Genomic DNA, 27,183 nt, shown 5'->3' with positions numbered 1-27,183 from the left:
TTTAGCATGCCCACAGAATGTATTAGATTTCATTCTTGGAATTTCCAGTTACATAAACCTCAGCAGAGATCTTCCTGTGGCCCCAGGGAGCTGCTGCCAGTCAAGGCTAAGGAGCACTAAGCTAGATACACCAATGACATAAGGTTGCTTCGTACGTTTATAATTTAGTTGTTCTGAGCTGCCCAGGGCACAATGAAAAAGCTGGACAAATGTCCACATGTCAGATGCTTACTGCACTACCCCCCATTCTGGTCACTAACATCCTAGTGAATTGCAAGAATTTTTGAAGTGCAGTGACAATTCCAAGGCTGGTTAATACTTAGAAGATATAAACCCAAGGATGCTATTTATTCCAGATTAAGTACTATATGACGAGTATGTGACATTGGAAATTATTTCTTTGCTGACTTCAGAATTTTTTTTGGTGACAGGGTGTTACTTATTTTTGTTTTTTAAAATAATCATGTTTTCATTCAGGGATACCAAGGCAATATACATGATTCCTTTGTTTTACATCATTCATAAGCAACCTGTGAGATAGATAAAGTTGAGAAGCAGTGGCCCCTTATAACCTTGAGCAGGGCTGTCACTCCTAGCACTCACCAGTTGCACCACAGGAGTTTTGCAGTGGCATTGCTACTTTTTCTGGTAGCCCCTCCCAGTTTCAGAACTCGGTGGCAGAGAAAGGAAACCTCGGATTGTCTAGTTGTTTTGGACTTCAGCTACCAGCAGCTCTAGCCAGCATGGTCAACAGTAAGAGATCATAGGAGCTGTAGTGCCAAAATAATCTGAAGTGCGAAAAGTTTCCCACCCATGGGTATGTTTGACCAAGAAGTAACACAATGGCAGACAACAGATGAATGTCCCTCTTTTACATAAAAACACACAAATATGCTTAAATATAACATACACAAGTAACTACCTTGAGCAATTTGCAATCTCTATCCTGGCTCCGTCACAGTCACGTCCTCCACAGCGAGGCTGAGGGCTGTTACAGGATCGCGACCTGCACATGCAGGAGCCTGTGTTGTCTCCGTCTGAGTGCTCACAGGGTTGCCATGGGGACCAGGGCCCTAATCGCCCATCAACCATCAGATTTTTCACCTAATTTGAATAAAGAGAAAGGCTCATGGTGAGTTTACACATCATTTGCCTCCACTGTTTACAGAAGCAAAGATGCAGTGCAGACATGGAGATGCCTGAGAATCTTCTCACTCCCTTCAGATGATAATACCATGCCAATATTTGCCTTCGGATTTCAAGTGATGCATCTAACCCATGAAGACAAGCAGACCTAATTAGGAAAGCATAAATCAAGACACCCGGTAGTCCTCAATACACAGGCAACATGTCCTGTTCATCCGGAGGATGGTGCCAGGATCAAACTCTGACAGGAATGACTGATTATACAAAATGAATCAATTGTACAGCTTGCTTCTGAACTCTCATTTCAGCCGCAGCTTACAAAAACTAGTGGCAACATTCCAATTTATGGCTCCAACATTTCACTTGAATGTAGTCAACATCACTGCACTGTTTGATGCATCTCTTAAGTGCACGCTCCATGGGATGCTGTTTTTATCATGCTACAGCACAAAGGAAGATGACAAGAAGAAAAAGGAAATCCTTTCCTCCAGACATGGGACACATGTTGCACTCCATGTCTGTGGAATGCAACTCTCACCTACTTTCCCTATGTAAAGCAAGGTCCAAGAACATGTGGTCATCTAGATGTTGCTGGACCACAATTCCCTCCTCAGGCTTGGGTGAGAGTTGTGGTTCAGCAACATCTGGATGACCACATGTTCTTGAACCTTGCTTTACATAACCTTGATTTTGCCTATTCAAAAAGCCTTTTCCCTCATCTCTTCCATGCATGTCCACTATTTTTCTACCCATAAAATAGTGGACATGCAGGGAAACAAGGTAATAAGGTAATGTGCTGCCAATCAAGAGGCTCTGTATAATTACTCTGTCTTGCCTCCATTTATTTATTTATTTAGTAGTAAGAAGGAATGGAAAAAGCAATGGGGAAACACAGGGGGGTTCTGCAGAAAAAACTAACATCAACTGGACCACACACACTCCTATAATTCCTAAGGAAGGCAGGGTGATTGCATGACAAAAGCATTGCCTTATAGCACCCAGCTTTTTTCAATATTTCTTAGCAGAAGCCTTTACCCCTCAGTTGAAATAACAATATCCATGTTGGTAAATAAAGTGAAACAAGATAAACACTACCCCAAGAGCAGTCCTTCAGCAGGTAATGATGAGGAAAGTACTTTCTCTACCCCGTTAGAGTATGAAAAAATTATATCTCTTACCAGAAGGCAAATCTGAAGCACACAACCAATTAGTATCATAAATAGGATTACAAATCTTTCTTTCCTAAATACTGCTTTCATCTCCCCCCCCCCCCCCGGCACAGTTAAGCATTCCCTTGACACGTCCTATGAGCAGTCACCCCTCATTTCAAGATTATGAGAAATGACATGGAAGTAATTTAGGTCTGTCATTATGCTCATCATTCTGTAGTCAGAGGACTTTAAACATCTGTTCCAAAGCTTTGTTTTCACCACACTGTAATTCAGTAGTGTACAAACAATAAGCATATAAAGGAGTGCTGCACTGAGATCGCTCCATTTTGCTTCAAATTGCAGTCAGCTGGAGTACTTCTTTTAAGAAAAAAAGGCAAACTAGTTAAGATGAGTAATAGCAAAATGACAAAGAACTAAGCTGTAATTTTGAAGAAAACTGGGTGCATCCACCCAATACATATTTCTTGTTCTCCAGATGTTAAGCACAACACTTGGAAAAGTTACTTTAGAGTGAGATTTTGGGAGTTGTGGTTCATAAGCATAATTTTCTCCTGGTTAAGAGAGAAATCCTTTATACTGTCATAACTCTCTCTTCTCAGACAAACCTCCTGCCTCTGCAGTTAACTTACAGATCTTGCTGCAAGCTGAGGTTCCTTTAAGAAAGGACTAGACCAGGGGTGTCCAACCTTTCACCTTCCCTGGGCCACATTAGAAGATGAAAATTTGGTTTGGGCCACACCTGCATTTGGTTTGGGCCACATGAGGGGTGCAGCCCTAGCCATCCTCCGCAGCCCCGCTCCAAGCGTGCTTACCAGCAGCTGCGATCTCAGACAGCAGAGGCTGCCAGCTTTGACTCCGGTGGCTTTATGGGGCTGGGAGGGGGTCCACCTATGAATGGGGACAGCGCAATGCAGTCACGCAGCCCCCCTCTCCCCTCCCCTCCCACTCCTTCCTTCCTTCCCTCTCTCCCCCTCTACTGTTGTGACATGCCCCGGACACATTCCAGCCCCAAGCACCTGCAGTGTAACTTGAAACTTTGGAATTTCTTTAAAAATAAAAAGTTGCGCTGGGCTGCATGCGGGCCTCGAGCCGCAGGTTGGACAAGCCTGAACTAGACAAAATTCACAGGAGAAAGGTTTATGTATAATTGCTTGCCATGTTGGCTAGATGCAGCTTCCAGGTTTAAGGCAATTTGATGCTGAGCTCTCTTCAGTTACCAGCTCCTAGAGAGCTTGTGGAATTTGCAGAGGCCTCTGTTTGGCTGCTAGACAAAAACAGGAAAGATGTTGGAGTACCCTTAGTACACACCCTTAGTCTCATTTACTAGCAGGTTATTTCTTATGTTCTCAAACCATAACAGCTTAATGAAATAGGAAGAGATACAATAAGATCATTTGGTTAGGGAAACACGTTCTCTGTAAAGTAGCCCTTCCCCAATACATATGAGTTTTCCAGGGGGAGGAACATTTCTGTGTTTCCCATCCCTTCAATTTCACACAAGAATAACAGAATTTAAAAGTTTAGATTTACTTCACTCTGATTCCGAAGTAAACTCTGCTGCTGTTCTTCAAGACTGCAATTCCACCATTTGTAGAGATCGATGATGAACATGTATTTTTACAACTTATTTGTCCTTGAAGTCTCTTGAATCTTACAAGAATCTATATAAGCAAAGCCCCTTTCTTGCCCTTTAATTTTCCTGCTCTCAAGAGAAACAGAGACAGAAGTCTTGCCAATGTTACTAATGTAATTTACCTTTTAAAATGATAATAAAATAGTCATGCCTCGCTTTACGACTGCCCCGCATTATGACGATCTTTTTGTGATCGCAATTGTGATCACAAAATGATGGTCTAAATGGGGTTTTTTTGCTTTGCGATGATCGGTTCCCGATTGTTTGCAAAACGACGTATTTAAAACAGCTGATTGGTGGTTTCAAAATGGCTGCCGGGTAAACAAAATGGCTCCCCGCTGTTTTCTGGGACGGATTCCTCGCAAGACAGCCAGCGAAAACGGCTGCCCTATGGAGGATCTTTGCTGGACGGTGAGTTTTGACCCCACTGGAACGCATTGAAGGGGTTTCAATGCGTTTCAATGGGGTTTTTTTCGCTTTACAATGTTTTTGCTTAACGGCGATTTTCCTGGAACGGATTATCACCGTTAAGTGAGGCACCACTGTAGTACTGTCGAAGGCACGAGGACAGGGTTACAAACATGTCTTTTTGAAAAGACAAATGTATTTTTGCCTGTCTGGAAAAAGGAAGCAAGCACCTGCTGGCTCGCTGATTTGGGATTACTTCATGGAGATATAGGACAACCATTAATGTACGCTCACCGATATTAGAAAACAAAGCAAGGGCTTTGCAAAACCTGATTCAATAGGACTGTTACAAAGACTTTAAAATAATCCTGCTATGGGGCTGAGTAGATGTAGCATCTAGCACAGTCAAACATTTTATAATGAAAACTATGGTGCAGAAATGAAATGATAGGATCTTAAAGTTGTACGGGGGACATACAACCTAATGTCTAATTTCCTGTTAAGTGAAGGAAATCCAGAAGCAAAACATTCCCAACAGATTAATGCCATGTCTCTACGCCAATCTCTACGCCAGTACATCCCAGTCTTCCATCATCGGCGATAATTAGTTATATGATCAATTGTTATGTTTCTCATTCTGATAAATAAAAAACTCCCATCCTGCCACTCAAGCCCGACAGAAGCAGTCTGTTTTTATTGTGTGTTTTTTAAAAAAAGCATGTTGCTATGTTTTCCCATGCAACTTCTCCTCAGCAAATGTATTAGGTTTCCTCAACTTCTTCTCACAGGATTTTTAAACACCAGGAATTTTCACTGCTCTCCTTTGAATCCAAAAATACAAGGTGATATGCTCTGGTTCCATTTAGTGGCCTGTTCTAATATCAAACCTTGGAAATATTAATAAAATGCAAACAACAAAGCTAATTCCCTTGCCACGTAGGAGTGTATGAACACAACTAAAGTGTCACTTATTATAGCTACAAGCCAATTGTAACAACTAGCAGCACTCCTCATCATAAGCAACTGTTTAGAGCCAATCTTTTACTTTTAATCAGTTACCTCCAAACTCTCAAATGGAATACAGCATAGATTTTTAACCTGTGGTTAAGAATATAACAGATATAAAAAAAACACCCATGGATTAAAGACATTTGTAAAGAAACTCAAGGAAAACAAATGGATGATATTGTAAAAGCTGTGAAAAATTGGACTGTACCTAGTCCAGATGAGCTGCACAGATTTTGGTTAAGGTATCTACCAAGTGTCCATCAATGTATAGCAGTGCAATTTAACAGTACTTCAAAATTCTACAACTGAAAATTGGATGACAACAGGCCGCACATTTCCAATAATAAAATATCATCAAAAGGACAACGATCCCCAGTAATTACTGACCAATTACATGACTTCCAACAATGTTCAAGCTCCTTAAAGGAGCACTTGCAAGACCAATATATAATTACTTAACTGAAAACTTCCTACATTCAACCAAACAGAGAGTGAACTTTAAAAATTCAAGCGGCACGCAGAAGAATGCAAAAAGACGAAAAGCAAAACTTAACATGGCCTGGATAGACTATAAAAAGGCATTTGACTCATTGCCACACAGTTGGATTAACATTTGCCTAAAAATGTTAGGGATTAGTAAAAATATTCAGAAGCTCTTAAAGAAAAACATGGAAAAATGGAAAACTATTTTAAAGCCCATAGTGAAGAAATCATGCCATGCCACAGAGGAATATTTCAGGATCATTCTTTGTCACCACTGCTGTTTAATATCTCACTAATCCCCATGGCAATAATTTTAAATAAAACTCTATTGGGCTACCATACTTCAAAACAAACAGGAAAAAAAATCAATCATCTGTTATACATGGATGACTTAAAACTATATGCAAAAAGTCCCATGGAGATAGAAACACGACTAAACACAGTGCAAATATTTAGTGAAGATATCTAAATGAAATTTGGAATTGGCAAATGAGCAGCTCTGTCCATACACTGTGGCATGATCCAAAAACTAAATGGAATAGAGTTAAAATAGCAATATTATATGATCACTATCAAGTGATGAAAGTTTGATGGTGGTGGTGGTGGTGGTTGTGGTTGTTTATTATTATTATTATTATTATTATTATTATTATTATTATTATTATTATTATTATTATTATTATTATTATTATTATTATTATTACCAGCACTTTGAGTGCCCTATATAGGATGGAAAGGCCGGGCAGAAAGTTTTTAAATTAATCTCTTGCTGCAAAGTTCACTTTCTTCTGTTTTGTTTCAGTTTGATTTATGATTTCATAATGGTTGTATAAATTGTATTTGACTGTTTCACCATAAGTTTGTTTATTTTGCTCTCTGTAAGCAACTGAGAACATTTGGTATATGCTAGTCCATAAACCAGAGAGTCATAGAGATAAATAAATATTATAACAATATAAATTTCAGCTGGTGGAAGTTATAAGGAGTGAGAAACAACCAACCATAATATTAATGTTGTTAGTGATAAAATGACTAAGCATATCTGCAGATACCAGCTGGCCTCAACCAGCTGCTTACTTCCCATGTAGTACAAATGTAAACATGGAGGTCAAGCAGCAGAAAAATGATCTAAACTCTGCAAAATCAGTATATTTGCAAAATGCTCTGAAAACCCCACAACCTCAGTTGTGGAAGAAACATAAAGAGGGGCAAAAAACCCACAATTTACTTATATATAATATATTTCAGGCTGTCCAAAAGCCAGTGCTCTTGATGATGGACTGTACAGTAAAACATAAATTATGAACAAGGAATAACAATTAAAAATAGCGCAGAAAAAATTCAAGATAAAGGCAACATGCAACAAGTAAAAAGCACATAAAAATAAAATAAAAGCAGTAGTACAACAGCAACATGCAAAAAGCATTAAAATGTTTCTCAAAACACATTGGAGAATAAACAGATTTTCATTCTAACACTGAAAAGACCATAATGTACAGTTGCAATCAAAATTAATCAACCTCCATTGCAAATCAGGTTTATTGTCAAAATATACAGACTTTCAGCTGTTTGCAATGAACAAATCCAACAAAAGGGACTGAAATAGCTCAATACAACGAATGCTTCAAATGATTTCCTCAAATTCAACTGGAAATGCAACTTTTAATGAATTATGCAGTCTCAAAATTATTCAACCCCCTGAATGGAATCCCTCACAACAGTACAAATAAGCAAAACAGGTGTTCCCTTAAGCACACCTGATGCAACAAATCAAGGGCTTTGTTGGGTACACCAGGGGTGCTTGAGCTGGAACACATGAAATCCCTGAACCGGCTAAGGGTTTGGTGAGGATCACACTTGACTGCATGTTAGAAATATGGCTAAGTCAAAAGAATGTTCCCAAAAGTTAACAGAAGAGATCATCACCCTTCACAAGCAAGGAACAGGATACAAAAAGATCGCAAAGGCACTGAATGTTCCTACAGACACTGCTGGTAGTTTGCAAGTTCAAAGTTAAAGGAACAGTGGTTACACTACCTGAAAGGGACAGAAAAAAGAAGCTTTCAATGGCTGCAACCAGATTTCTGAGAAAATAGATTGAGCAAAAGCCCTGCAGCAAGACTTGGTGGCAACAGGCATTGAGGTTTCAGTTTGCACAGCAAGGTGCATACTAAACACAAAAGGTCTCCATGCCTGAGATGTACACCACTACTGACCCAAAAAAACACAAGAAAAGTTGGTTCCAATATGCTCACAATCAGATAAATCGGCCACAGAAGTTTTGGGATTCTGTTCTGTGGAGCGGTAAAACAAAACTGGAACTTTTCAGCCCAATGGATCAGTGGTATGTTTGGAGGAAAACTGAAGCATACACTTAAAAGAACACTCTGCCTACAGTTAAGCACAGTGATGGCTTGGTGATGCTCTGGGGCTGCTTTGCATCCTCTTGCACTGGAAACCTGCAGCATGTGGAAGGCAGGATGGATTCATTGAAGTATCAGGAAATCCTAGGAGAAAAAATCATGCTGTCTGTGAGGAACCTGAAGCTTGGGCATCATTGGACCTTCCAACAGGACAATGATCCCAAGCATACCTCAAATTCCACCAAGGCTTGGTTGCAGAAGAAGTCCTGGAAGATTCTACAGTCACGTGACTTGAATCTCATAGAAAATCTCTGGTGGGATTTCAAGAAGGCGGTTGCAGCATGCAAACCCAAGAATATTACTGAACTGGAGGTCATGAGAAAAGGGCTAAGATTCCTCAGGAACGCTGCCTGAAGCTGGTGTCTGGCTATGCTTCTTATTTGCAGCAGGGCATAGCAGCAAAAGGGTGCTCTACTAAGTAATAAAGAGCTTGCCATGAAGGGGGTTGAATAATTTTGAGACCGCAGAATTCATTAAGAGTTGCATTTTCAACTGAATTTGGGGAAACCATTTGAAGCATTCATTGTGTTGGGCCATTTCAATTTCTTGTTTGATTTGTTAATTCTAAACAGCTGAAAGTCTGTAAATTTTGGCAATAAACCTGATTCCAAAGGGGACTGAATAATTTTGATTGCAACTGTGGGTGCCAAGCAAGCCTCCATGGGGATGGCAATTCACTGAGAGGATACTACCATTTTAAATAGCCAGCTGTCTTGTAGTCACCTGCCTCATTAACCTGGAGCTATACCTTCAATTAAGCGCTTATTGTCCAGGTAGATACATAGATAATGGAGGAAGCACTATTTCAGTTAACCTGGTCCCGAGCCAATTGGAAACTATTACTCTGAACAGCATTGAAGTGAGAAATACTAGCTGCTAAGAATACCAAATGCATCAGAAATTCTCTCTCCCTCTTTGGCTTTCGACACAGCATGCTTCACTGAAGGGGATGTTGCTTTGCATTTCCATGTTATGTTGAAGGGGCTGGTAAGAGTCACAGTGATCTTGCCTGAGTGTGGGAGGAAAAACAAAAACACAAGCAAAAAACAAAACAAAAAAACAAAACCAGACTCATAACCTGTAACACTTGTTCTTTGAGAGGCCTGCAGTGTACAGTATTCACAGAATCCAGAATTTTCCAAGTGGAGGGAGAGTTCTGGCAGTAGCCCTGCATGGCATTCAGTTCAAAACTTCATACGACACAACAGCTGAACTTTAGTTGCCAGCAGATGTCAAAGAATGGAGGAAGGTTGGGTCATATGAAATACAGAGAAGACTATCTGAAGAACAAATGTTACCAGTGAGCAATGAGTTTTTGTTCTTCATGGTCTCTGTGCATTCATACTAAGGAATGAAGGCTAGGAAATTCACTTTCAGGAAACATTGCAGAGGCAGGAAAGTAGGCACCTGTATGCACTAGAGCACTGCAGACAGAGCTGTTCTTCCAAATGAATCATCCATATGAGACTTGGTATCCCAACGGTAGTGTTGGCTGTAAATGAACAGCTGAGACCAGGCTCCTGATGGATACAAGTCAAGTAAAGAGACCCTTCTTTAAGTAAAGTGTCCACTGCCACGATGGAATGTCTTTTAGTGGCGTCAGACAGAGAGGTCTTTTGGCCAGTTGGCAAGCCAGCATGATTGCCTTTATGAGCCATTTGGAAACCTTTCAGTCAAAATTGCCTGTCCTTTCTTAGGCATAAAATATGTCCCCAAAAAAGTGAAGGTGACTACCTGAAGGGAGCTGTTCTCTGGATAGAGAAAGCCAACATTCTTCTCACATCCAAGATGTGGGTAGATTCTTCTGTTAGTGTTGAGGAAAAGGACAGGAAATAGAATATCCTGACAAGGTGGAAAATCAGACACAATCTTGGGCAAGAATCTTATATCTGGCCATAGTACCAACTTGGCTGCATACCAGCAAAAATGATTTGCTTTAAGAGCATTAAGCTCTTCTGCCAATATGACAATGCAATGCCCCCCATAAAGGCCACTGTGACTAAGGATTCCAAGGAGGGGTTTCATGAACTGAACCCATACCAGGGAAAAGGATCCAGGCTGGAAGAGGTGAAGGTCTGCATAGAAAACTATGCTGTACTTCACACAAGAACTTTTTAACATCTGGATTTGTAAACTTTTTAACAGTACAATTTGAAGTTTGGCACAGAGGCCAGCTGGGATATCCATGTAACTTGCTTTGAACTGTCCTGAGAAGGAGTAAGAGATTAGTTTAATAAGTTAGCATCAATTCCCAGATTGAAAATTACTGAAATGTATATAAGCACTTTTCTGAGCTTCCAGCCTGCTTAGAATGCACACATGCCAAAGAGTGCATGCTGCAGCAGCAGCCCTGTGCCTCTTTTTACACAGCAGTCATGCCTGTCAGGTATTCTGCATACTTCCAGTCACAGTGCAGCAAAAAAGCAACCATACAGCAAGCCAAAACAATTAAATCACTCAACCATCCAGCCTTCCCCTTGCTTTGACCACAGTCTTCCTTTCAGCAGAGTTAAATAATTCACCGCCTGCTGATGGTTAAAGAGATAGCTACATAGGGTGCACATCAGTGCTATTCAATTAAGACTTAATGCACTTTGAAGTAATCCATGAAGACTGCCAGTTGATGAGTTGACGGGTTCTAAAGGGACCTTTACTGGCTGCTGTGCAAGATATATAATGCAGAGGGGAACCAAAGAGGCCTTATCAATGTATGTCACTGTCCTTCAATGAATTACATTCCCTCTTTCGAAGATTTTGTCCTGAGATTTATTGCTGATTTAGTTCAATTTTAATTTTAATGAATAAAAATATAAAAACAAACAAAAGAGTGAACTTTCAGTACAAGATACTGCTGTTGATAGAAATAGTAATCATATGGTCATGCTGGTTTTCACATCAATCCTGTCCCCATATGCTTTGTTGTTGTTGTTTAGTTGTTAAGTTGTGTCCAACTCTTTGTGACTCTATGGACCAGAGCACGCCAGGCCCTTCTGTCTTCTACTGCCTCCCGGAGTTGGGTCAAATTCATGATAGTCACTTCGATGACACTGTCCATCCATCTCGTCCTCTGATATCCCCTTCTCCTCTTGCGCTCACACTTTCCCAACATCAGGGTCTTTTCCAGGGAGTCAATACTCATGAGATGGCCAAAGAATTGGAGTCTCAACTTCAGGATGTGTCCTTCCAGTGAACACTCAGGGCTGATTTCATTCAGAAGGGATAGGTTTGTTCTCCTTGCAGTCCAGGGGACTCTCAAGAGTCTCCTCCAGCACCACAGTTCAAAAGCATCAATTCTTTGGCGGTCAGCCTTCTTTATGGTCCAGCTCTCACTTCCATGCCTCGCTACTGGAAAAACCATAGCTTTGACTATGCAGACCTTTGTTGGCAAGGCGATGTCTCTGCTTTCTAAGATGCTGTCTAAGTTTATCATCACTTTCCTCCCAAGAAGCAGGCGTCTTTTAATTTCTTGTTTGGTGTCACCATCTGCTACCCACACGGAATATGGGAAGAAACTAGAAGGGACCACAAAGAAATGTATGAACTATACCACAATCAGTCACGCTCTAACAGGGCTCTGGTTAATTTTCTGAGTACTGTATACATCTCAGGGATTCCTAGTCAATGAGGTTCTCATTGACTTTCTGAGTATACATTTCTGAGATTCGTATCTTTGAGAATACAGTAAACAAGAAAAAAGTGAAATGCCCCAGCCTGCCTATTAAAGTCCAAAGCAAACACAAACCTTTCTATATTCCTTCTATCTTTTTTGGACCAAAGGATTCATAGTTGACTATTTTTGGCTATTTTCAAAGACCTTGAAACACTGAGAAGGAGGAGGAAGCTTCCCACAAGGCCAGAGCAGACATGTTTCAAGCAGAGGATTAACACCTCACACACCTATCAACAGACAGGCATTAGGCTGAACGAGATAACAGCATGTGCAGTCAAGAAGCGCTATATTTCAAGAAGAGCACAGGAAGGTTATAAACAGACTCTCCTTTAAAATCAGCTTGAGGGGAAAAAATTGAAAACATAAGCTTGCCAAGTAGAAGATAGGCTGAAAGAATGACTAATGCTCCAAGGAGATTTTTTTTTAAAAAGCTTGGATACCAGTTTCTAAGAGTCATCACCTGAGCATTGCGCCTTCAAAACCAAACTGGCAGATGTAACCCTAAGCAACCTCAGGGATCAGCATTCTAAGTTGCATGATCACAGAGGATCATATTATCAAAAGGGGGGGAGTGCATGTGGGTAAACCTGCTTGAACCTCCTCCTACCCTGGAAGTCTTGTTCAAAATGAAGAGTTGTTTCTGGAGCTTGTAGCTACCCACCTAGTTCAGACATGTTCCATTTTAGAAAACAGCAAGCAGCTAGAACTACTTAAATGTAATTATCATATTCTGTTAAAAATATTTCTTTGTAATACCTGCTTTAAAAAAGGAGGAATGCCACTGCACACTTTTGTATTGATGTCAGCCTCCTTTTACTCCGTGGCAAAAACAAATACACACTTCTTCATTGCATAGGTATAGGTTAGTAGAAGAAATCTTGCTTGCCACTTTGCCAAATGTTTCCATTATCCATATGAACCATGCAAACACATCATCTTGCTGTGGCTTTGCTATGCCAACACTCTGTGTCTGAAACCATTTAACCTTTCTCATATAAGTAAACTATTAAGCTAAAATTACTACAACCCAATAAGCAACATGCTTGAATCTATCCTCATCCTCACCCTCTATTTTATCTAACACCAACTGCAGTTCCACAGAGAGTGGGGAGCCATATGATGTGCTACCAGGATGACTGGCAATTAAGGAGAAAATTATGCAAAGCACACTGGTACAATTGCTGCTATCATGTGGCTGGGTCCCCACACCACAAGCAGGAATATTTTTAAATGGGAACTGTGCAAATAGTATGGATTCTCTCTGTGCAAATATTATGGATTCTCATCCATTCTCTCTGGATGACAGAGATGTTGTGTTGGAAGACATATGACCACAACAGCTACCTGACTGACGTTTCTGCTGCAATGTGAGGATTTGATGTCTCGCATATAGCAACTACTGTGTAAAGAGTTCATATAGTCAGTCCTGAGAAATAGTGATCATACATTTCTCCACTACAGATTGACATTTCCACTTACAGGACACTCAGTAATATTCTGGGTCCACAGACTCATATTGGAGCTGTCCTCAATGGTTGTACATCGCTTCTGCTTCTTATCCCAGCCGCAATATGGATCCCTTGCTCCCAGGCACTCACTGTGGGCAGAAGGAGAAAAAGATTGGTATTCTTGCACAGTTGGAAAGCTCTAAAACAAATTATTCAAGTGCATATCTTCAGCTGTCAATTAAGCTGAGCTACGGCAGCCGAAACAAATCTCTTTTAAAAGGGAGTTCCACCTGCAAGGAAGGTTCAAGATGACCAAAATAAGGTAATAACAACTCCTCTTCAAAGTAAAAACATATTAATCCACTCTCTTCCAAAGTCCAGGGATGACAAAGAACTGCTTCATAAATGCAGTCAAAGAGCATGTGATGTTGTGAATAATGGTATGTAAGCCTTCTCCCCTATAATATGCCCCCTGTGAAAATGAAACAACACCTAGAGATTACACAAGCTAGAGAATGAGTGTACAGTTGTGCCTCACTTTACGATTGCCCCGCATTACGACGAAACCGCATTAGGACAATCTTTTTGCAATTGCAATTGCAATTGCAAAACAATGGTCTGAATAGGGGTTTTTCGCTTCGCGATGATCGGTTCCCTGCTTCGGGAACCGATTCTTCACAAAACGATGATTTTCGGACAGCTGATCGGCGGTTTCAAAATGGCCACCGGGTAAATAAAATGGCTCCCCGCTGTTTTCTGGGACAGAGTCCTCACTGCATAGGCACCGAAAGTGGCCACCCTATGGAGGATCTTTGCTGGACGGTGAGTTTCCAACCCATTGGAACGCATTGAAGAGGTTTCAATGCGTTTCAATGGGCTTTTTATTTTCGCATTACGATGTTTTTGTTCTACAGCGATTTCACTGGAATGAATTTACGTCGTAATGCGAGGCACCACTGTTAAGACATTATTAGCACTGGCTTTTGTTTTTAAACAATTGCAACATTCACAATATAATCTCCTGCAATTAATTTGAAAGTAACACAGAACCAGGGACGTGGTGGCACTGTGGGCTAAACCGCAGAAGCCTGTGCTGCAGAGTCAGAAGACCAGCAGTCATAAGATCAAATCCACGCGACGGAGTGAGCTCCTGTCGCTTGTCCCAGCTCCCGCCAACCTAGCGGTTCGAAAGCATGCAAATGCAAGTAGATAAATAGGGACCACCTCGGTGGGAAGGTAACAGCGTTCCGTGTCTAAGTCGCACTGGCCATGTGACCATGGAAGATTGTCTTTGGACAAAACGCTGGCTCTATGGCTTGGAAACGGGGCTGAGCACCGCCCCCTAGAGTCGAACACGACTGGACAAAAATTGTCAAGGGGAACCTTTACCTTTACCTTTAACACAGAACCAGTCCTTTTTCAGCAGTGCTCAACAATGGATGTTATCGCCTGTCTATGAATGGCCATTCTGTTCTTGCATGTTATCGCCTGTCTATAAATGGTCATTCTGTTCTTGCGTGTCATTGCCTATCTATGAATGGACATTCTATGATTTGTTAAACAAAAATATGCTTAATACGTTCAAAACAGTGGCCAAAATCCTGTTGCTCACAGTAGTAAATTGAACAGTTGGCCCATTGAATCAATGGGGATTTGGTGAGTCCACTCCTCCATACATCCCATAGATTCAAATGGATCAACTCTAAACTGCAACGTACTACAGTATACTAAATTAAGTCACAGTTAGAGAAGGTCCATTTGAATCAATGGCACTACTGGTATTGATTAACTAAATCCCCATTGATTCAGTGGGCTACTTTAGTGCAATTTACTATAGTAAGCAACAGGATTTGGGCCAGTAAAGTCAAAGATCAAACTGGATCATATTTAGTCAAGCAATGTTAACAACATTTCTTAATTAGAATTATCACTTTTGACTTTAGCTAACGCAGTGTCGAATGTTTTAAAACTGAACAGAAGTGCTGCTCAATGTAGTTCCCATGGGATTTCTGTAGAAAACACAGTTATTATTTGCACTAGTTTGCCCTTCCTTTTTTACATTTTCATATACAGAAGTGAACAGTATGACTACAGAATACAAACAAGGCTGTAAAGTAAAATTACCATGTGAAAAATAAACTTGCTTTTTCCATTTAGATCTACACTAGCTTGCCTAACAACAGGCAAGGATAGCTAGAAGAGATTTAGGCCATATCCGTACAGGACAAAGAGGGAAACCTGTAGTTTCTCTTCTTTTTATTGCTCGTTTATGTCTCATTCAAGACTCAGCCCTAATTCTCTCCATGATAAGTAATCCCGCTTCCTCCTGCACCTCCCCAAATGGTGGGAATAAACAGTTCTATGGGAGATGGAGAGGGTGTTCCAAGGAGAAATAAAAGACTGAGACTCTTTCCCGTGGAGACATCAGAATCAAATCTTATCCAGTTAGTTTTGCCTACTGGAAGGGAATATTGAAAGTTCTGGACAGGAACAGGTAGCCTGTTTTTCACAGGTATGACAGGCCAGGCCAGGAGACCAGCACACAGATGCAGATAATTGAAAAGACCCAGAGCTATTTTTCCATGGCTAATCCATTACAATTGTACTATCAATTGTACATCTTCACATCCTGCTGTCTGAGGAAGTCACACAACATCCTGAGAGACTCTTCCCATCCTGCTTACAACTTTTTTGAACTGTTGCCGTCTGGGAGAAGATACAGAACAATTAAGACTCGGACCATATGTTTCTGAATAGTTTTTATCCCAGAGCTATAATTCCATTTAATAATGAGCTTAAAGACCACCAGTAGTGAATAGTTGGACAGTGTTACTTGGCCTGTGGTGTAGATGTTTGTATTCTTAAGTGGGGGATTTTTAGTGGGTGGGGAGTATTTGGGGATTTCTTTGTGTGTGTGCATGTGGATCTGGTCTCTGGGTGTCTGTGTGAATTTTATTGTATGGGTATACTATGTACATATTTACAATGGCAATAAATTTATTGATTTTGAATCATGCAATTAACTGCTGCATAATTCCTTTCTAAAAAACTTGGAAAGATTTCAGAAATATCAATTAGACCTCGATTTTCAACTAAATTTTGGAAGCAAAGGAAGACAACAACCCTGAATGAATACAAGCTAAAGAAGGGAAATGAGATTCTTTTCAATTCAAGCCAAGAGTGTGATAATGGAAACATCTCCGCCTCAATATCTGCAAAATCAAATGCAATGAGATATAACGTATTTATATACAATCTTTGAAATCCATTAGTTGGCAATGGACTACAAATCGTTAGGTTTATTCTGCAATCATTGCATTAGGACACAGTACTGCCTTGTACTGGATTCCAAAGCAAACCTTGATTTCCTTTCTGCCATTTGACAGAAATACAGTGGTGCCTCGCTTAACGAGTGCCTCGTTTAGCGATGAATTCGCATAACAATGTGTTTTTTTAGAAAATAATATGCACCGTATAACGATGTTTCCTATGGGCGATTTTCGCTTAGCAAAGTTTGGGACCATGCTTCTCATAACGAATGCGATTTTAGGTCCCTTGCTTCACTTAACGATGTTTCTTTTTTCAATTTAAAAAGTGTCTTAGAAGGGTCAAAAAGGGTTCTAAATGCTTGGATTCGTTAGAGGACCCCCTAAGTCGTGTGCAAACCTGATTCGGCTTTGATCTGACTTTTCGTTAATTTATGGTTAATTTTTTTTTCAGCCCATAGGAACCAATGGACCTGTCAAAATCTGACAGCTCCATTGGTTCCTATGGGCTGAAAAAAATTCACCATAAATTAACAAAAAGTCCGATCAAAGCCAAATCAGGTTTGCTCACGACTTAGGGGGTTCTCTAACGAATCCATGCATTTAGAACAGTTGCTGAGTCTTCGTTAATTTTTTGTGAATTTTTTCTTCCCCCATAGGAACCAATGGAGCTGTCAGATTTTGACAGCTGTCAAAAGTTGGGGAAAAAATTCACCATAAATTAACGAAAAGTCAGATCAAAGCCAAATTAACTTTTGCATCCGTTTTAGAGGGTGCAGAAGCTAATCCAAGCATTTAAAACCATTTTGACCCTTTTATGACACACTTAAATTTGCAAAAATTGACTTCGCAAAGCCATTGAAATGCACTGAGTCAGCTTCAATACATTCCAATGGAGGAAACATTGTATCGTTTAACGATGTTTCCTATGGGTTTTTTCGCTTAAGGACGGCAATCCGTGCCTATTGGAATGGATTAACCGGTTTCCAATGCATTCCTATGGGAAATGGTGTTTCACATAACGATGTTTCACATAACGTTTTTTTTTTAACCAATTAAAATCATTATGCGAGGCACCACTGTATGTCCTATTGGACATATTTATTGCTGTTTACTAGCTCCCAACATGCTCTTCCTCAGCTGAGAAATCTATACCATTTGATTTATGCTTAGGCATGCCATGCTACCATATCTTGGTTAATAAAAGAGTAAGGCAATGATGCTGTATTATGATACCCCTAGAAAAATATTAAACAAAACAGAAACATACAGTTGCAGCTCAAACCAGTCAAATCTGCCAGAAATAGGCAATAGTATAGAAATAACCCTGGGATTACTAGCACAAGGACACTGAAGGGGATTTGTATAGTGTAGTTTTGGCTGGAGAGCAATACTACATGTAGTGCCAGCTCATATTGCTCTAAGTGGAATGACTGTCCATTTCTAGACGATGTGAAATGACAGCAGCTCTTAAACACAGGGAGAGGGGTAGACAGATGGAAGAACAGGGAAAAAGGATTGCCATATGGTCTTGAAGCTTGAGGTAATCTAACGTTCTATGGCAGAATTACATGGTTTCTGGAGATAAGAAGACAACATCAAGTGAAGGAGAAATTTTAAAAAAACCCAATTTCCTACTTGACCTTCTGAATTTTGAAATCAAGTTCATTTAGAATGATTCCAGTTCAATTATCTTTTTCATGAGAGAAGAACCATATGCGAAGGGAATGCAGGCCATGCACTTGGGAAGTATCATACTGCCCATTAAAAAATGTGTTTAGTTTTTTTATGAATCCAAAGGATGGCACATTAAATTTATAAACTGGTTTCCAGATTTTTCATGCCAATTAAAATGTATGGTAAAAGCAGTGGCTATAAATTCCAAAATAAAACAAGAGGTTATTTCAATAGCATGAAACATGCTATTTCATGTTCCCCATTTCCCAAAAGGAACTGTAGGATTAAGGAAGAATGAACTGGCGTTTTATAGATTAAGTGTATGTGGACTGACAAAGACAAAGCCTGAGTGACTAGAGTTTCTAGGAGAACGTTAAGTTGCAAATGTGCAGTAAGTACAACATGATAACTGCCCATTTCATGGGCAATTTATTTGTGAGTTAGCTGCCACCATAATGAACAAATCCAGACTAGAAAAAAAGAATTAGGAGGAGGAAGACAAGGGGGAAATGACAATGAAGTGATAATCAGGATATTTAGATGGACAGGTTACTTACTTGTAAGTGTAGAACTTCAGGTGGTCATCTGTGAACTCACAAAATGGGGGTTTGATGCCTGTGCAGGGTCTCTTACAGAATCTTCTAGACCTGAGCAGCTTTTAGTGGAAACTTTCCCCCCACTGAATGTGTCCAGTAATGGCCAAGAGCTTTCCCTCAGCCCTAGCCTACTGCCAACAAAAGAAAAAGCAGCATAAAGGACTGTGGGGAAGACTGGGGGTTATATGAATTCACAGATGACCACTTCAAGAACTACAGTTACAAGCAAGCCACCTGTCATTCTTTGTGGTCTCCATGACTCACTCAAATGGGGTACTCGCCAGCTCACTTACTAAATGAGAGAATGGCATGCCAGTATTAAAGCTGAAGGAGGTACCAATTCTAGCCTGAACAACCAGTCAATAATGACTCAGAAAGATAAAAGACATTGCCATGTCACAAGTTTACTGATCTATGGAAGAGGAATGCACCTAAAAAGAGCACTGCAGAAAGACAGAGCCTGAGTGGAGTGGCTACAGGCATCCTCGACAATGGCTCAGAGAGTCACATGGTCTATCAGACGTTTTCACTGCTTCCTTTGCAAAATGTTGACTGAACCTTTCTGAACCACCTTTCTGAACCTATGACAACAAAGGAACAGTCTAGCATATGAAACACCTCCTGAAGGAGAATTAATGAGGATAAATGCACAATGGTATGAGTCGCAATCTGTCCATTTGCAGACAGCAAAACTATGTCACATTCTGTATCACATGATCTGGCTGTCACAGTAATCTCATGAAATGGCAGTGGGACCTCAGGCACAGCTTAGGGAACCATGGCAGATATGGTCATAATGTGGTAAGTAGGATGGCATTGGCCCTGTCCTCTCTGAGCTTCACTATCACCCAAAGGATGAGGGGAAAGCATACAGGAACCCTTTTGACTATTGATACAGAACAACATCTACTAAAAGTTGAGGATGTTCAAAGGGCATGCCCCTGCAGACATTGACATCTAATGCCCACAACAGAGTAACTCAGTGCACTGGATAAGGTAAGAAAAGTCCTTTAAGCTGGGCCATGTGTCCCTGTCTTCCTCCGTGCAGCTTTCTTCCTCCTCCATACAGTGATTGTGTTCAACCCCTTAGGTTCCAGTCACAACGGAACCGTGCATGGGGGGGGGGTTTCCACATGTGCACACAGGGGTTAAGTTGTGTGTGAGAGAAATGGAGCCCCACTGAGCAGGGCTGAAAATTAGAGGATTCAAGGAATGAAAGGTTCCCCTGTGACAATTAGCAAGTGGAGCAATGGAGGTTGTAGAAGCCATGAAACTGAGATGAGGCTGAAGGGAAGGACAGTGGAACAAGGTTAATGTGCTACTCAATAGGCTAGGGAGGCAAGAGCATGTGCCCTGTGGAAGGAAAGCTTGCACTGCTTCTGAGTTGAGAAAAGCTCCTTTATATTGAACGATATCACCGAGGCAAAATTGTGGTTTGATTTCATTGGCACAAAGACATGAACTGCAAAGGAGATAAAGTATGAAGTAAAGATTTTGATAAGAGTATGTTGTTGCACATCTGCTACTAACTGCCAGTCACTGATATATGAGAAAATCATTACATGTACAAGAAAGTATGCTGCTACTGGTACTATACACTTAGTCAACACTTGTGGCTAGATGAATAGGAAACACACTAAACTGCAAAAAATGAACAAAATGAATAAACTGGTGGTGAGCTTTGAGGCAAAATCCACAACATGTTTATCAAAGTGAATTTGCTAGGCTGCCAGAATATGTACTTCATGCTGGAACAAAAGAGCCAAAGTTTTATGATCTTCTAGAAGTGGCGTGGATAGTCTCCAACATTTCCCAGAAGTGTTGATATGATGTGATGGCAGGTTGGTAACCGAAGGAGATGTTCCGTTTCCTTTAGTCTGGATCACTTTAAGGATATTGGAGTTAGGAAATGGACAGTGAAATAGAAACCCAGCATCAGCTTCTTGTACCCTGTACAATTTCTCTGTCTCGGGCTAAGTTTTTGGCATGATAGATGGTTTCAGTCATGACTGCTTTATGAGATGTGAGAGCACTGGCAATAACAGCAGGCGAACTGTTAAAAACTCAAAAAGCTGTTCTGAACCCTTCTGGAAATGAGATCTGGAACCAGTGGACAGTGGTGTTTTTTTTAAACCTCAAGGTGAAGGAATTTAACCATTCAGAATATCTATTTGGTGTAGGATCTGCTATCTTGTCACAGAGACAAAAGCCAAGCTAGGAGCTAGAGAAAATATAAGAGAAAGAGAACCTGGGGCTGAAGAAGAGCCTTCAGTATCTGAGGAAGAGTCTTTGGAAAAGAGGTCCAACTCTTGAGCTGTGATCCAAGAACTCAGTGTCAATCTCAGGAACAGTGAGTGGACACCCAGACTGAAAGCAAGGAATGAAGACCAATGGGATTGATGTCAAATTTGTAGGCATAATTTGAATCAATGTAGCAATTTGCACTGAAAAGGATGTTTGAAAGAGAAGTTACTCTAACTAGTAAAGAAGAAGTCACATGCTGAGGATCAAGAGAAGTCTAAGGAGTAGATACAGCAGATGCTGAAACTCCCATCAATTCTGAGGTTGATAGTTGGGAAGTAGTGGCAGATGACTATGTTCAACACATTTCTCTCAATGGTGAAGAATATTCATAACAGATTGATATTGAGGATGGACTCCAGTATGGATAGAGTTTCTTGAAGTTGAGTGACAGTATTCCCCCAAATTTTCCAGGATTGGTATCTCAAAGAGTGTCAATCATAACAACTCAGAGGACAGTGATTACACAGTGAGACATGAAGTCTAGGGGAAACATGGTGAGCATTAGCATATTTGCGATGGCACGAAAAATCATACTAGGGACATTTTGTGGATTCCAATTGTTGCTAAAATTTTGATGTTGGTGCTCATAAGAATACTATGAGTTTGAACTCAAGGGCATCAAGTCCAAACTTTAAAATGTTTGGATGAAGGAAAGTATCCTTCACAGGACATCTGCCAGTGCAAAGGAGGGGAAAATGTTGCACCATGGAATGAAGAACTATGATGTTCACCTTCAGAACAACAACCTACACTTGTGCCATAGTTGTCCATATCTGCATTTAGAACAGGTCTGGAAACAGAAGTGCCTGTTGACAAGAAGTCAATGTAACAGATGTTTTTGTGTTGAAAACAAAAAAGCTACAACGTAAGAACCTTAACCCAATGCAGAAGTGGGAGACTGGGCTATAGTGGAAGTTAGGGTAAGACTCTCCTCCTCCTAACTTTATTTTTCTTTGAGAATAAAGACAAAAAACAAACAAAAGAAACCAAAAAGCTACTCAAGTATTAGAAAAATATTCCAGAACACTCCTTCAAATGCTGCTAATACAATGGAGGATGAAGAAGAAAAGTCACTGCCAAAAGCTACTCAGCTCTAGAGATTCCAAAGGAGGCTTTGTCCAGAGACAAGATCCCATGTGTGTGAATCACAGAGCCTACATAGAAGAATAAAATATTTTATCTGGAACACAGCTCTAAAAATCACAGAAGTCCTAGTTAAAGAGGCAGTTGAGCTATTCTTGGATAAATTAATAATATTAATAATATTTTATGAATTAAATCTGTGCATGAGTCATTTTTCATATGTTCTTAGACATGTACAACTGTTAGGAGAGCATCATCTTAGATGAGTCCTTCCTTGTTCTTTTTCACACTTCTTCCATGATGGTGCTTAACATCTTCAGCATTTATCAATACTTATTTTAAAAGTAATTTTAAATGTTTTTAAAGCATATTGAAAAAATAGTTATGCCTATATTTTCAGTGAATTAAAATCCTCCCCCATTAATCCAACTAACTAAGGCCAGGATCTTGTTCAGCACTGGTGGAGTATAAAGCTCTGCTGATGTTGTCAGTGCAGGATCTCTCCCTGCTTGCAGCAGCAGAAGTAAAGATCTCTGCTTGAGTACAAAGGCTTCATTAGCAAAAGGAAGCAATGGATACTTCCTTGAACGATGTCAAACTGCTTAATTCATTGTGTAAATGGTTCGACTACAGAAGGCCCTGGCCTATGCAACAAAACTGCAGAACAATAGATAGATCAAAGTAATTCTTCTAAATTACTACTCTATGTAGGATTTGATCATTCCACTTCAACACCCAGGAGTAAGCTATTGTATCAGTCCATGACTCTTGGGGCATCTCCATAACCTGATGGCAGCTAAATTATTGCAAACTGTATGATGATTATTTTAATTGTGGAATCATTATGTTTATGCTCCATCACATTTCCTATCCAAACCAGTCCTTCAGGCTGATGAGATTCCATATTCCTTATGCAAACTCTCCCAGAGTTAAGGCATGATAGGGTGATTAGAAGTATCCTTCTAGCATGCTAACACCACATTAGAGATTCATTTTACAATGAAACACAAATATCATGCATTCAACAAAACATTGTCTTGTTGCATGCTGTATCCTCACCAGCATTTCACAGACTGAAATATATCATGCTCAGGTACAGGGACCACTCTGCTGATGAGTAATAGGTATTACATGCTGCTCTTGGAAGCAAAAAATGAATGAAAGAATCTCAACAACGAACTTACAAAAAGTAAAGGTAAAGGTTCCCCTTGACATTTTAGTCAGTCATGTTCGACTCTAGGGGGAGGTGCTCATCCCCATTTCCAAGCCGTAGAGCCAGCATTTGTCCGAAGACAGTTTCCATTGTCATGTGGCCAAAAATAAGACCTAACCTGAAAACAAGCTCTGATCTGATTTTTCAGGATGCTCGTAATATAAGCCCTACCCCCAAAATAAACCCCAGTTAAGTGAAACTCCGCCCACCACCAAGTCATTTCATCTTCTGTGCAGCAACCAGAAGTTGACATGACTATACAATCGTGCCCCACTGTACGATTACCCCGTTTAACAATGAATCCGCTTCATGATTTTGTGATCGCAAAGCAATGGTTTAAATGGGGGAATTTCACTTAGCGATGATCGGTTCCCTGCTTCGGGAACTGATTTTCGCTTTATGACAATCAGCAAACAGCTGATCGTCGGGTTTCAAAATGGCCGCCGGCTGAAGAAAATGGCCCCCCGTTGTTTTTAAGACTTATTTTTCGCTATACAGGCACCAGAAAATGGCCGCCATATGGAGGATCTTCGCTATAGGAGCAGGTATTCAGCCCATTGCAACGCATTGAACGGTTTTCAATGCGTTTCAATGGGTTTTTTTATTTCGTTTGACGTTTTCGCTCTACAGCGATTTCGCTGGAACGAATTAACGTCGTCAAGCGAGGCATCACTGTATTCAAATAAATGTAGATTGTTGTACATGAAAAAAAAAAACCCTGAAAATAAGCCCTGAAAATAAGCCCCCAAAATGCATTTTTGGAGCAAAAATTAATATAAGACCCTATCTTATTTTCAGGGAAACACAGTATCTGGAATTTAGCACTGAGAATGATGGACTAGATAGGGAACTATTCTCCCTCATCTGTTCCAGAAAGGAGAATTCTAATAAAAGTCTTTTTTCTGTTAGGACAAAAGTAAACTTGGTGTCAATGAAATTATGTGCAGAATTTTAGAAAGCTAAGCAGGAGATATGAGAAAACAAAATAGTAGGACTATAAGTGGAGAGTGAAAGTCTGATTCACCACTATCCTGAATTAACACTCACTCAAAACACCTGTTTACATCATGGTACCACTTTAGGCTGGCTGCCTGATGCAGACAACAGCTTCACAATAGCAATTGTCATCAATATCCTGGCAGGGGGAAATGCTTGCATCTTTGCCTCCCATGGCCCTACTGCTGCAGGAACATCCTGCTGCTAATTACATCTCTAAAAACAAACAAAAAACCTACTTAATTCATTCATGAAATGTCCCCCAGTGACATCCTCTTAATTACACCCAGCCTGGAGCACAGTATTATACTTTATGCCAGGTTGTTTCTGAAAAGTGTTCAGAAAAGTCAGCTGCTTCCAAACTGCTACATCCAATGCTAGTCCTATCACTAAAGAAGATCCACTGAAGTTTTTAAGATCCTTGGAAAACACCCTTCCTTCTATCCTACCACCATCTGAAACACTGTGAGATACTGGAGACAGAACATTCTCAAAAGCCACTCTAGGCTCTAGAATTCCTTGCCAAATGAAGCACAGCTAGCCTTGTTTCGGATGTTGGTCTATAAACTGGCTTACATATGTGCTGCAACAGATTTATAACTGGTTGTTCTTTTTTGATATATTACCTACCCTTTTTTATTGCTCTTTTATTGTACTGTATTATATTAAGCTTTACTGGTATGGTTGCAGTTAGCCACCATTACTTAGAAAATCAGGCAAAATACTCGAACATTTTGTGCCCTTGTCAATTCTTAAATAAATGTAAACATGGAGAATAGTTGTTCTTGCTGCTGTCACTGACATTAATGGAAATATCTAGTACAATATGTAAAGCATGGGGAAGTATTTAAACATGTAGCCCTCTAGCTATAGTCAGAAAGTGGTACAATCTACTCAGTTGAACTACATAATTGTGCTGTTTATGTAGCCAAGCATTAAAGAATGCAGTGGTGCCTCGCATTACGACATTAATTCGTTCCAGCGAAATCACTGTAGAACAAAAACGTCGTAAAGCGATTTTAAAAAGCCCATAGAAACGCATTAAAACCAGATTAATGCATTCCTAGGAGCTTCAAACTCACCGTCCAGCGAAGATCCTCCATAGCGCGGCCATTTTTGCTGCCTGTGCAGCGAGGAATCCGTGTGAAAACACAGTGGGTGTTTTCCCGGTGGCCATTCTGAAACCACCAACCAGCTGTTAAAAAAATCATTGCTTTGCGATGATCGGTTCCCGAAGCAGGGAACCAATCATCACAAAGTGAAATTCCCCTATAGGGAACATTGTTTTGCGATCGCTTTTGCGATCGCAAAAAGTTTGTTGTGATGCGATTTCATCGTCAAACGGAGCGCCCGTCTTGCGGGGTACCACTGTACTTTGGATCCATCTCCCCTGTTGGTTTTGTTTCAGTTCATCTTTCCGTAATTTTCACTTCTGACATGCCTAGCCATATGTACACCTTGCCCCCACAAGTGAATGTGACCAGAGACCATCTAGAGTACTGGTTCCCAGTCTTCAGCACAGCTAGTGGTGAAGGCCTCTGGGAGTTGCACTCCAACAACACATGAGTTACCCAAGGTTGGGAATCATTCATCTAAGAATGCAGCATCAACTAGAACCCATTCTACACAAAGGTAGTGCAAATGTTACAACTGTTTCAGCACAGCGCAAGCCTAATACATGTTCAATAATCAAGAAGTACATTCTAGATATAGTTACAATAGATAAACACAACAAAGACCAAGATTCAAGGCTATTTTGGAATCTCTTTCTATGAAGGACGTTTACCAAAATCACTGGATGTGCATTAGAAATAGGATACTTTCTTAACTGCAAGAGAAGTTCACAAAAGGAATGCTGCCCTTTTATAATGAAGTTATAAAAACAAACTGGAATCTGTCAGAGATGTATATATTTTAATCTAGTCTACGGCATATATTTTCAACCAGATGACCCACTGGAAACATTTTAAATATTCATTGTTCATTTCATGAAATTCTCCTTCTATAGGCATAGAAGATGGTCCCTGTGGTACCTTTCAGATCTGTGTGAATTCAGGAAATTAAGTAGATATTCAACATGCAATCAAGAAGACAACCAAATGTTTTGCTTTCAGGGTCCTTCTTGCTTTTGTTAATGCTTTGGACTATAACCTCATAATGTCCTAGTCGCAATTTTAATCATCTTCTAGAGGTCCAATAACGGTAGAACGAAGCTACAGTAATCACAAATTGCTGCCAGGGTAATGTCTGAGGTTTTGTTGATACAGGAGGTCTTGTACTTCAGGCTATTAGCCTGGTTACACTCACTGGGGATTCAAGAAAATGCCTGCCTGAACAAATTTAACAGATGGGATTTGTTCTGACAGAGCATTAACATCACTAGATGCTCATTTCTAACTTCACTGCTTTGCAATAAATGTCATATCTGATATGTAATAGAATATACCTGAAATGGTCCGATTATAAACAATTCAATTCATCTGTCTAATACAAGAGTTATTTTGCCCCTCACTCTTTATTCTTAGCTACCAAAAATATTTGCATAAGAACAGCACCCTGGCTCCTTAGGAGTTTCCTTGCCATCTGCTACTGTGACTCTGTTCTCACTGATTACATTAATTTCTGAAGTCATGAGTGGGAAGGGAATCAGAAGGCAA

The 27,183-nt window shown here is 40.2% G+C and overlaps 1 protein-coding gene across 9 annotated transcripts in view; it reads right to left on the bottom strand.

The window, feature by feature from the left end:
- The window catches only part of SEMA5B (semaphorin 5B), a 506,649-nt gene that overhangs the window by 55,062 nt on the left and 424,404 nt on the right, over window positions 1-27,183 (bottom strand). For all 9 annotated transcript variants that reach the window (XM_072985220.2, XM_072985226.2, XM_072985227.2 and 6 more), the window contains 2 exons: window positions 13,423-13,540; window positions 923-1,104 (listed from right to left, as the gene is read on the bottom strand). In XM_072985220.2, the coding sequence (XP_072841321.2) occupies window positions 923-1,104; window positions 13,423-13,540 (300 nt within the window). The remainder of the gene's footprint in view (window positions 1-922; window positions 1,105-13,422; window positions 13,541-27,183) is intronic.

This window comes from Pogona vitticeps, chromosome 1 (genome assembly GCF_051106095.1).
Source record: "Pogona vitticeps strain Pit_001003342236 chromosome 1, PviZW2.1, whole genome shotgun sequence".
Classification (NCBI taxonomy): domain Eukaryota; kingdom Metazoa; phylum Chordata; class Lepidosauria; order Squamata; family Agamidae; genus Pogona; species Pogona vitticeps.
Note: the sequence above shows the minus strand (reverse complement) of the source record. Positions and strands in the feature narration are given on the sequence as shown.